The 12,642-nt window shown below is 40.3% G+C and overlaps 1 protein-coding gene across 4 annotated transcripts in view; it reads right to left on the reverse strand.

Annotated features, from left to right (window-relative positions):
• Positions 1-12,642, reverse strand: part of LOC120722981 (Snf2-related CREBBP activator protein) — a 36,567-nt gene that overhangs the window by 12,067 nt on the left and 11,858 nt on the right. For all 4 annotated transcript variants that reach the window (XM_040014191.1, XM_040014188.1, XM_040014190.1 and 1 more), the window contains 8 exons: positions 11,195-11,364; positions 8,205-8,298; positions 7,975-8,064; positions 7,547-7,720; positions 7,162-7,385; positions 6,864-7,041; positions 6,625-6,761; positions 645-814 (listed from right to left, as the gene is read on the reverse strand). In XM_040014191.1, the coding sequence (XP_039870125.1) occupies positions 645-814; positions 6,625-6,761; positions 6,864-7,041; positions 7,162-7,385; positions 7,547-7,720; positions 7,975-8,064; positions 8,205-8,298; positions 11,195-11,364 (1,237 nt within the window). The remainder of the gene's footprint in view (positions 1-644; positions 815-6,624; positions 6,762-6,863; positions 7,042-7,161; positions 7,386-7,546; positions 7,721-7,974; positions 8,065-8,204; positions 8,299-11,194; positions 11,365-12,642) is intronic.

The raw sequence follows: 12,642 nt of genomic DNA on the forward strand, positions 1-12,642 counted from the left end.
TATATGCTGTGCAAGTATTTCTCTATTCAGCCGGTACTGTGAAACAGCCTCATACTGATGATGTTGTAATCTTGATGTATCATCGGAGCGAATCACTGCAGCCTGTATAAAGGTGTGCGTTCTCAGAGCGTGCATCTATTCATGTGCACAAGCGCCAGGCTCTTTGGAGCGCCACACAACAGTGAGAAATTACCACCAGCTGGCCCCGGCCACCAGCCAAATGATGACAATCATTTTGAAAAGAACAAACACTTTTAAATGTGAAGATATTTACACACAACTGTGGCCTGTAGATTAACAGTTCAGTGCATTTCAAATACATTCAAAGTCAAATGCTACTGAGTGACACCATGTCTTTGAAAGCATTATAGAGAAAGGAGGATGATTTTCTTCAATAAGAATCAGAAGTTGTACATACAAATATTCACGTTTGCTGTCCATGAGTCTAAATACCCCCAAAATATATCTATAAATCTTTTTTTTTTTTCATTAAAATGCAAAAAAAATATTTTTTTTTTGATTTTTTTTAAACAAAAAACTACTTTGGAATTTAGTGTAAAAAATTCCGAGGCCATGCCTCATCCACTGAGCCTCAGGTTTCACTCTCTGATGTGGGCCCATATACACAAACAGTCTCCACTGACCTGTTGAAGTTCAGCAGACTCTGCCAGCGCTGGGACTTGAAGTTCTTGATGTTCTGGGCCTCATCGAGGATCAGATAGCGCCAAGACTTTCGCCTGAAGGCCTGGTGATCCTGCAGCACCAGCTTGTAAGAAGTGATGCAAACGTGGAAAGCGTTTGGCTTTGTCCAGCCCTAAGAAGAGAAAGTGTAACAGAGTGGCTTATTATTTTCCAGCACTCAGTTTTTCACTTTATACAGTATCTGTCAAACATGTCAACAGTTGCTGGAAATTAGGAATTCGTCAATGCAAGACAGGAATCATATCGGTGGGAAAAGTTAAACAAATCAATCCATAACTGTATAAAGTTATGGAACTGAAAATACCAGAAGACCCCAGTGTATGATGTCAGGTTTAACACTTGTTGGGAAGCTTTTAGTTCTTTATTTTAAGTTAGCATAACCAGTAGTCGCAAACTTGATTAATACAATCTTTATGTCGCTCTGGCAGGAGGTGCACAGACTCTAAATGACAACAATATGCAGTAACGTCGCTCGTGTTGCAGTTACGGGTGACGTATTGGCATCAACACAGTAACCAGTAAGCATTTTAACTTGTACCTCGCTGTAGTCTACCCCTAAATATAGGCAAATATAAATAAATACCCCAGTCTTAGTGCTAAAAAGGAAAAGGAAGAAGTGTGAACAAGAAACTAATTGACAAACTGCTGCAGTATCTGCACTCCTGAAATTTAAACAATCACTGAAATATTTGTGTTGTGGCTTGTATCAAAAATGAAGACAAACTGTTGAAGCTGAACTAAAGAATGTAAATAAATTAGGTGGATAAAATAAACAGTCTTAGTTTAGTTCCACGCATCATCTTAACCACTTATCAAACTTGGGGGCCTAAACCTGCTGCAGTAGAGAAAAACCTGAACAGGTCAGCAGTCTATGACAGGACATTTATGCTTACATCCTCATCTACGACCAATTTAGAATCAACAATTAGCATGTCTGTCTTTGGATTTTAGGAGGACCATGTTACTAATGGTCCCACCCTGGATTATTTTACTAATTAAAACCACTCCAGTAAATTTAGATTATTTGACATTTTAATTTATTACATTTTGGTTTTTAAAGTTAGGAATCCCTGAATCTTCTGTTGGATTTCCCCATTAAACTCCTTATTGGATTCTAGTTAGATTTTGGTTGATTTAGAGATTTACTTTATTGTGCTAGGTCAGGGGTAGGCAACTCCAGGCGTCGAGTGCTGGTGTCCTGCAGGTTTTAGATGTGTCCTTGATCCAACACAGCCTATTCAAATGGCTAAATGACCTCCCCAACATATCTTGAAGTTCTCCAGAGGCCTGGTAATGAACTAATCATTTGATTCAGGTCTGTTGACACAGGGTGAAATCTAAAACCTGCAGGACACCAGCACTCGAGGTTTGGAGTTGCCTACCCCTGTGCTAGGTTGTTTTTCATGCTTTGGCTGCTCTGAAACCTGACTGAGGCAAGCATAATGTTGTCCTTCACATAAAAGAGCGATTGCCGAATCTCTTTCTCACAAAGAGAAACCCAGCTTATTAATTTAAGACTGGTATCAGATCAGTGCTCGTATCAGCAGAAACCCCAGATATCCAAACGTAAAAAACAAAAACAACAACAAAAAAAAGAAACAATTATAATTTTTTATATATCTATAGATATATATATGTGTGTATATCTATAGATATATATATGTGTGTATATCTATAGATATATATATGTGTGTATATCTATAGATATATATATGTGTGTATATCTATAGATATATATATGTGTGTATATCTATAGATATATATATGTGTGTATATCTATAGATATATATATGTGTGTATATCTATAGATATATATATCTCTCTCTCTCTCTCTCTCTCTCTCTCTCTCTCTCTCTCTCTCTCTATATATATATATATATATATACACACACACACCCCCCCCCTTTTTTTGGGGGGGGGGGTGTGTGCAACGATACTCGTATCGATATTGAACCGTTCGATACAGTGCTTTCGGTTCGGTACGCATATGAATGAACAATACAAAATTTGTAATTTATTTTATCAACTTTCCTTCTGACGATGCTGTCTGTGTTGAGCGCTCAGTGAATCTGCGTTCGACTACTCCGCCTAGGCTGCACTGTCGAGCGCAGATCCACTGAGCGTTCAATACAGACAGCATAGTCAGAAGGAAGAGCGCAGGGCAAGCTAGCGAGACAGAAGTTAAGCTCTCCTTGCAACATGGCAAATTGAACCTCCCCACCCTCATTCAGATCTGGCGTTTGGAATTATTTTGGTTTTCATGTGAGGTATGACCCTGAAGGTAAGCGCGTCATGGACTAAAGTAAAACAGTATGTTGGATGTGCCACGCAATCCTCAATTACATGGGTGGGGACTAGTGTGTTAGCGCAGTTAGCTCGTTAACGTGTTGGCCGTCTAGCCCCACGCACGGGGCGATCAAGGGTAGTTCGTTAACAGAGATTTGCCGTGTTGTGGCATTAACGACATTTCAACGAGATTAACGCTGACAGCACTAGTGGGAACACAACGAATATGACTGCACATTTACGCCGACATCATCCTAGTGCAAAGACAAGTGGAAGCAGACAAAAACAACAAGCATGCATGCTACAAACTTTACCCGAGTCATTTAGACAGCCGTTAGCACATGATTCTCCTTATGGGGACCTGATATGTTTAATATTGTGGCGAGCTCAGACAAGGTGGAGACGGAGGTGTCGTTTGGTCTTGCTTCCCGTGAGCTAGCCAAGAAGCACAGCCGTTTGACATCTGCAGAAGAACACTGCCGCTAGCTAACTGCTCAGCGCGGCAACCGCACAGCAACAACAACAACAACACCTCCTATCTATGCATACAATTCTTTTGTAAGTGCAACACCATTATTGTAGTACTGTTTAATTCCATTTTGTATTGTACTGATGTTTAAATAAAGGTTTAAAAAAAAAAAAACAACACCACCACACAGGGCGCCCTCTGACCCCGGAAGGACACACCGTCGCAGCGAGAGGGCGTCATCCGTCACTATGGCAACATAAACAAAACATAACTGTACAAACAGAACCCCGAACAGCCCTGACCCAATACATAGCCCCCACCTAAGGGGTCAGTCGTCCCCGACGACCCCATACAAAGTCCTGCAAATGTCCAGGTGCCTTCTTTTGGCGCACCGGCCGGTCACGACCGGCGGGGGGAAAGTCACTCGGGTCAGAACATGGGGTGCCACCATCATCCCACTTCTGACACCAATGTGGCGAGCTCAGACAAGGAGGAGACTGAGGTGTCGTTTGGTCTTGCTTCCCGTGAGCTAGCCAGGGAGCACAGCCGTTTATTGACATCTGCAGAAGAACACTGCCGCTAGCTAACTGCTCATCGCCGCTAGCTAACTGCTCATCGCGGCAACAGCACAGCAACAACAACAACAACACACAGGGCGCCCTCTGACCCCGGAAGGACACACCGTCGTAGCGAGAGGGCGTCACCCGTCACTATGGCAACATAAACAAAACATAACTGTACAAACAGAACCCCGAACAGCCCTGACCCGCTACAATATGCTGCTGAGAATATAGCCCAGAAGAAGCGTATAGTATAGCTTTTATTTTGGAAAGAGCCATTTCTCTGTAATAAACTCTTTTTTCCCAAAGATGAGTGATTCCTCAATCAGATACAGGGCTTGCAAAATCGCCTGCCCGACATCCCGGGGCTAGCGACATTGTAGGAAGGAAAAATATATGTCAATGCTTTTGCATTCTTTCGGAAATGTAGCTGGGTAATTATGTCATTGGCTTCGGTGAGCCACTGTCAATATGTGACATATTGAAATCGCGTTTGAAATTGCGCTTGTTTTTTGCTTTCACTTTGCAATCGCGTGAACTGTGTATAGAGAGCGACAGCACTGATTGGTGAGTGATGATAATTTGCGCACCAATTCCTCTGACATGGTATTATCAATCGTTAGCTTACTATGCAAACATGACAAGTGAAATCTCCCGCAGCAAGCTTAAACATATGAGAGGTTGATCGCGCAGAGAATCGCTGACCGTTATGTGTGTGTGTGTGTGTGTGTGTGTGTGTGTGTGTGTGTGTGTGTGTGTGTGTGTGTGTGTGTGTGTGTGTGTGTGTGTGTGTGTGAGTGAGAGAGTGAGTGAGTAAAAGCAGCAGGATATATATTTTAGTTCTGCTGAGCCAAATAAGACAGGTCAGGGTGAAGAAGTGACAGCCAAAGAAAAGTTTACCACAAAACGGAAAAGTTATGACAAATCAGACTATAAGGCAAAAAGAAAGTGCAGCTTTATGGTTTCATGGACAAAAGAATTTCTGTGGCTTTAATATGACGAGCTATATAACCGGGGCTGCACATAAGTGGTCCGCAGGTGCGCATTCGCTGTCAAAAAACAAACAAACAAAAAAAACACGCGCACAAGATATGAAGTTGCAACGTGTGTTTGCATACATAAGATTTTCTGGAGGAGGACAGACATCTGTTTAGAACTCTTAAAGATGTCGAAGAAGCAAGCTCCTTTAAGCAATTACTTTGGTGTTCCTCCACCTCCAAACAAATGTCAGGAGTCCGAACCACAAAAGAAGCGCGTATTCTCAGAAAAGTGGTTGCAGGAGGTGAGCTGGCTTCAAACAAATGATGAACGCACAGAGATGTGGTACAGAGATGTGGTGCGGAATGTGCCGTGAAAATCCCACTCTAGCGGACAAAAACAGTGCTTTTTATATGGACGCAAACGCGCATTGCAACTTCTTATCTGGTGCGCGTCTTTTATTTTGTCAGCGAATGCGCACATGCGGACCACTTATGTGCACCCGTGTAAATAACATAATGTTCTGCTGGGTGTGTTGTTGGTTTTCTCTCGATTTCTGAGTCGACAAGCGCCTTTGTTACTGGGACCAGTCATTTTAAGAAAGGCCCCCATTAGAACCCATGAGAAATGCATTATTGCTCAGTCTGCAATATCTTTCCCAGAACAAACACCAATTGCAAATAACATACTAAAAATAAACCTATGTTGCAAAGAGTGAACTACCACTGGCAAAATTTAGCAGTCTTTGCAAACGTCAAAAAGCAAATGGCCTCAATCTTGGTTCCACTTGTCTCTTACCCGTGACTTCAGTGGAAATTTCAAATTCAGGATCTGACACAGACTGATTCAAGTCCTAAACAGTTCTTACAAGTTCATAGAAATTTCTGTTCAATTAGAACCAAGTATTTGAGTTGATGATTGTAATTTTTATACAATGTTGTAATTTGTTTTTCAACAATCTTTTGATTAATGTTTTGTTTCCTTTACAATATTATACTTTAATGTATAATATTGTAAAGGAAACAAAACAGGAAACAAAACATCAATCAAAAAATTGCTCTCTTTTTTATTCAGGCTACTTACATTTATTTTGGGCTACCAAAAACTGAAGAGTCCCAGCCCGAAGGGCTACCAGGGATTTTGAAAGTTTGAGAGCCCTGAGATATATTTATTTTTTTAAAATTACTTTTGTTTCAGCAACATTAAATTTAAAAACTGTACTTTTGAGTTAAAAAAAAAAAAAAAAAAAAAAAATATATATATATATAAATATAAAAAAAAAAAAAGCTGGATCAGTGCCTCTGTTTTTCCTGGGATACACACTAATCTACATCACTGTAAATAAGCCACAGTCAAAATTAAGACAGCAGTATGTAAGGAGAAACAAAATTATTAAGAGTAAGTCAAGCAGCAGGCAAACTAAAAACAAACAATTGATAAACAAGACGACTCAGCAGATAAGTAACACGGGGAGTTAAAGACTGACAAGAACAATCTGCAGTATATCACAGATGACAGCAGTAAAGCCAGGAGGGACAGACTAAAAGTAAATGAGAGCAGACAAAGCAGCACATCACACTCATCTAACAAAGGAAAATGAGCCGCCTGCAGAACCAGCAAACTGAGTACCTGTCTCTTTAACTTTCTCTCCTTTTGACTGCCAAAATACGTAAGGATTTTAAACCCTGGACACCAGCGCTTCAGCTCCATCTCCCAGTTTAACATTACGCTGGTGGGGACGATGATGAGGTGAGGGCCCCAGTTACCTAATAACACCAAATGAAACAGGACAGTGTATTAATCACAAATAACACTCCAACAACCAAAGTTTTGTAACTCTGTACATATAAGAAGCCGCAGTCTGTTACCTTTCTCACAGGCGAGGTGAGCCAGCAGAGCAATAGTCTGGATCGTCTTGCCGAGGCCCATCTCATCAGCCAAAATGCCGTTTAGCTTTTTCTCATACATGGTGACCAACCAGTCGAGACCGATGTGCTGATACTCTCGTAATGTGCCATGAAGCAGAAATGGAATGGGGGTCTTGACCTTAAGTTGTAGAGAAAGTTGAAACAACTGTGACTCAGATCTGCAGAAGAGTTTAATCTACACTTTTCCTCCATCTGATAAAATGACTGAAATATACATTTTTAATATTTAAAGACTGACCTTTGTGGTAGCTAAAGTGTAGCCTTTGGGCTGCAGGCTCTCTGCAGTAGCAGCAATGTGACTGATCTCCTTCTTTGGCCGCGAGCCAGAGGAAGACGGGCTGCTGTCTCCCTCCTTCAGCAAAACCTCCATCCCTTCATCTCTACACTCCTCTTCGTCTTCCTGCTCACTCTCTTCCTCATCCTTCTCGCTCTCCTCATCTTCAGCACTGTCGCCTGGTGAATCTGAGAGGAGAACATTTGAAATGATTAATGAATTAATAATAAATTAAAGCAGCAAAACAAACTTGAAACAGACGTAAGAAGGAAAACATTTTCTGAAAGCTTCTGCTCAGAGTGGAGGGAGATAAACAGTTTATTTTGGGTCTTTATGAGCAGTTTAATACCTGAGGAAGAAGTGTTACTTTCCACATCACTCTCATCTTCTTCAGTCTCCACCTCCTCATCCCCAGACACCTCCGAATCAGAGCTCGCTTTAGAGCCAGAAGCAGACGGGACCTCAAAGTCTGAGGCATACGCTCCTTTGTACTTCTCCAGCAACTCCTCCATGCTCATATCGCCTGGAAGGGAAGTAGAGACACGTCAAGGATCCGGTCTGCAGCCTCTTATTTTAGACCAGGGAGCAGCTAGTAATGAATGAAATTTCATTCATATGTACAGAATTTTAAAAAAGGCAGAAAGAGAGCAGCAATGCAGAGGTGTCATCAAGCTTGCTTTCCTCTTTAAAGAGACAGAAAGCTCTTCAAACACTTCATAAAACCTCAGGTCAATGCAATGAATTAGCACCACTTCCAGTAGAAAATAAAGCCCTCACCCTCTTTGGCTAAATCATCGAGTTCCTCTGCATGATCTACATTTCCTTCCACCTTCTCCTGAGCTGCTATCGTGTCCTCCTCATCCTCAGCTGTGAACACAGAAGAAGAAAAACCAAATTCTTGACAATTAAAAATGAACTTGGATAAACAAAAAATGAGCAGAAAAAAAAAAAGTCCAGTAAAAGGTCTCATTCTGTTTTTATGGAGGTTATATTGGGAGCAATCTCACCATCCTCTTCGTTGGCAGTGAATTCCCCGTCTTCTTCCTCCCCCGCCTCTGATGAAGACGTTTCATCAGAGCATTCTTCGTCCGAGCCCTGGTCCTGCGTAACACCGTGATTCAGTGATACATGAAATCTGTGGTCAGTATTAAAAACATGTGCTTTTCTTCAGCTTTTGCACATTATCAGCTAACCTCGTTTTAACAGAGGTGTCAGCGTGTTTACTCAGGTATAATCATCCCATAATTAGACTTGTATGAGTTATAAAAACAATTAATAAAGCTCAATAAGTCCTCAGTGAGATGACAGCATCTGGAATTAATTTGAAGTGAAAATGAAGATGAATAATTATACAACACATTACTGTTAAATCAAATGCACAGCTACAGCTCACCAGCTTGTTTACGTGGGTGATAATGTCAGTGTTTACCAACTGTTTCGAATCTTTCTTAAATGAATTCAATCATTTAATTCACGTTTCCTTTCTGAAAATACTGAACTGGCCAAGCAGTTTGTGACACGTAAGTGAGCAATATGATCAGCTGCTCTCCTACAAATATTCCAAGTCCAAAGTCTCAGACTGCAGCAGGTAACCGTAGTCCTTGAACCTCCTCTCCACCTACTGCAGGTACTCAGCGGAGCAGGAGGAAGACTACTGCTGGCAGCTGTAGTCCAAGAAAGTGGAGTTTAAGGATGTCCGGAAAAACGAGACAGGAACTTTCAAAATAAAACAGAGGAGGCTGTCCACCTGCATTAATCACCCACGTGAGAAACACTGAATCTCAACTGTTACCTTTTTTTTTTTTTTTTTCAATTTAATGACTCTTTAGATCCAACTATGAGATGCAGCTCAAAATAAAAGTGGCAGGTCTTTAAACAACAGCAGAAACTCAGGTGCTATACTTTGACTCAGCTCACTTTTTACGTGGTCCATAATTTCAGCTGTTTGTGGAGGAAAAGTTTCCAAACTGCCTGAATTTGTACCAACACTGAATCAAATTAACTTACAGTATGTTTAAGATTCAGTGTCATTTTTACATAAAGAGAAGATCATCATAGTAGATCATTATTCTCGGTCCATCATTAGCTACTCACAAGTTTGCTTGGAAACCATGGAAACTTCTTAAAACGTTTGTCTTTTTCAAATCAGTCTAGTTGTTTAGTAGTTGTCTGTATATCCACTAACAGATTAAAAAACCGGAACTATTAATAGCTCATTTTTACTCAAATGTGAACAAAACATATACAAAGTAGAGATGGCACGATACCACTTTATGTCCGATGCTGATATCATACATTTGGATATCTGCCGATACCGATATGAATCCGATATAGCGTATTTTGTAATCAATAAGACAGTTTTTTTTATAAAGATCTTGCTACATTTTGTATAAGTTCATACTCAAGTTTTAAAAAACAAAACACTAAAGCTATTCTGTTATACTTGTATGCAAAAAATACACTGCACCCAAAATAATTTATAATTCAGCAAAACTGATCAATCTAATAAACTTAAACCTCCACCATCATCCCTATTCTGGTATCTTAAAGAGCACTTAGCAGAAATATTAAACAACCTAACAAATAGGGTTGCCAACTCCCAGCAAAAATATTAGGGAACCACCCCCCACCTCACAATGCTTAATCAACTTTAATTTAATGCACGTGTAAAAACAAATGCACACAAATCAATTATTTTTCTACAATAATTAAATAGATTCAACATCTTTCTTCAACAGAATTGCAGACTGCACAGATGGTACCTTCCCAAAGGAAAAAGTACTATAGCTTACTAGGGTGTATATTAGACTTAACAGTTACTATATACAATAATGGATTTCTATACATTTAATCAGATGACCACTTTGGTTGTAAGATTCAGATAATTATTTATTAAAAGTTAGTCATTTTAAATGAAATAACAAACAAAAGTATTTTTGTGCCCACCCTTTCCCTGTTAATGCCCTACCTGGCCCCCTAGCAAAACTTTGCTAGATCCGCCCCTGCAAAGTTACCAGCTGTCAGCTACGTAGAAAAGGATCCTGGTGTTATTTGTCTCTCAGAAACAGTTCATAACTTCCCTTCAACTCATTCACATAAAAGGCAATCCTGTTTGTCCATCACTGTTCAGCTGATGATTCAGTAAGAACATCTCCTGGATTCATTTTTATGTTTCCCTCTCACCACATATCCAAACGGTGGGCGATAAACAAACAAGAGAGACGGGACTTGAGACAGAAAAGCCAACCAGCTGATCATTGATCAGTTTCATGATTGAAGTAGCAACAGGGGAGGGAGGGGGAGAGAATGAGAGAAGAGGCAGCTGTGCAGCAAAGACAGAATAACTCCAGCTTTGTGCCTTTTTTTTTTCCCCCCCATTGTAGCTGAAGTAATGGACAAATTGCTTCCTTTTCGCCTCAATATGGAACTCCGATGGTCAGTCCAGCTATGGCTCAATATATCAGTTGTTAAGCTTAACGTGGAAATACTATGCAAACATTCAGAGATGCACTTACACACTTGCTTTACTTCTCTGGGATAGTTTTCTCTGAGATGAAATGCCGCGGTTTGGAAGCATGAAGCGAGGCTCCAAATGCTCCACCAGACCACCGACAGGTCTCGCAGACAACAGCCGCTCTATCACGTGACACATACTGATACGATGCACTGAGCTGGGTTATGCCAAGTAGCGCGTTTTGTGAGGTGATTTTGTGATACTTCGGATTGGATCACATGTTTTATTTCTCTCCGATATCCGATCCAGTAATTTAGGTCAGTATCGGACCAATACCGATACGTAATATCGGATCGGTCCATCTCTAATACAAAGTAGCTCAAGTTGTAGGCTGTTCAACTTTTCAGATATAAATATTTAAACCACAAATTTAGATAACCAAGTTAAACTGAGGACATCTGTGAAGTTGGTCTGTTTCTGGATGGTTGCAGTACTTTTGTTCTTTTCAGAAAACAATCACTGCCCTCTGGTTTGTGGACCTACCTGAGGCAGATTGAGGCTGCTGAGCAGCTGGTCCAGTGGCAGCATGCCCTCTTCCTTCAGCAGTTCAATCTCCCTCCGGTGGCTCTCAGCATCATTGCCCTCCTGCTGCTCCTCCACCTCTATGGTCTCTTCATCATCCTCCTCTTCACAGGGAGGTTCAAAGTCTCTGTCTGCATGAAAACAAAAGGGTTTGGTATTGGAAAAAGACTTTATTCTGAAGAACACAGTTAGACAAACTGCAAAGTCAAAAAGAGGAAGAAAAAAAAAAAAAAGACACCATCTCAAACATACACACTGAAAAAGACTGAATTTCCTCTCATATACGCTTAAATATACTTTTTAAAAGAAGTTTTTATGGATTATTTGCATTTTACAGATGGTCTGTGAGGGTAGTTGATGAATGGGAACCACGCAGTCCAAGCATTTTGCAAACTGAAACAAGGATTTTATTTTTTTTATTTTTTAAAACCCTCAAGCAAATATATTTCATACAGGAATACTTGTTTTCAGTGGCTTTATTTGTGTATCATACCCACTTATACAGTTTCCTCTGCTTTGAAGCTTCTGCAGCAGTAAATATTGCTACTCTCAGCCTGTTAGTCATGCAAAACATCACAACAGATGTTTAACTAATCTAAATACAAGTCTGCAGAAAATACTTTCAGTATTATAAATCCAAAAAACAGAAGTTTGATTTAGACTAAATTTGAACGGAGGCATAAACGTGTCAAATGGTTTAAATAAAATAAAATAATATGCAGCCATTTGAACTTTTTTTTTTTTTTTAAACATAAAAATGATTGACAGCATTTTATATACATTAGATATCTTTCAGATTATCTGTCACAGATAAAAGAAACAGCAAAAGTATGATAAGCACACACTGTTTGAAATATAACATGTTATTTTAGTTTCTAGAATAGGCTGATGTAAATCCATGTCTTGATTAAGAGCAGCAGTTTGTTGTGTCTGGTGGGGGGGTTTTGTTGTTGCTCCATTCCTACCTACCTATCTTTTTTTTCCTCTTTCTTAACTAAAGACTTATTGGTTTGTGTCTCCTATTTTGATTTTAACACACAAAAGCCACAACTGGAGCTACTGCAAGGCTTCAGCTACAGGCAGAAGGAAAATTAAAGTTTTGGTCTCAGTGCTGTGAGCTTCTTCACAGCTAAGCAGACTGTGTTCGCACTTTAGCACCAACAAACCCGTATTTGGTAATGAAATGAAGGTGGGATCAGAACCACTGCTACGTCTGTTCCTCCTCTGACTGAAACACAGCTTCAGATTAAGCTGCTCACCTCAGTGCTTCAGGAATAAGCTGCCAACGGTAATACTGGCGGCAGACAAGTCTGACAGGTTTGATGGGTCTCAAGTCTGACGGTTGCCAAAGAGCATTAGGTACAGCGCTCTGGATGTGGTTCACCCCCCCCCAAAAAAATAAAAATGTG

The sequence above is a fragment of the Simochromis diagramma genome, unplaced genomic scaffold (genome assembly GCF_900408965.1).
Source record: "Simochromis diagramma unplaced genomic scaffold, fSimDia1.1 OVJJ01000669.1, whole genome shotgun sequence".
In the NCBI taxonomy this organism is placed as follows: Eukaryota; Metazoa; Chordata; class Actinopteri; order Cichliformes; family Cichlidae; genus Simochromis; species Simochromis diagramma.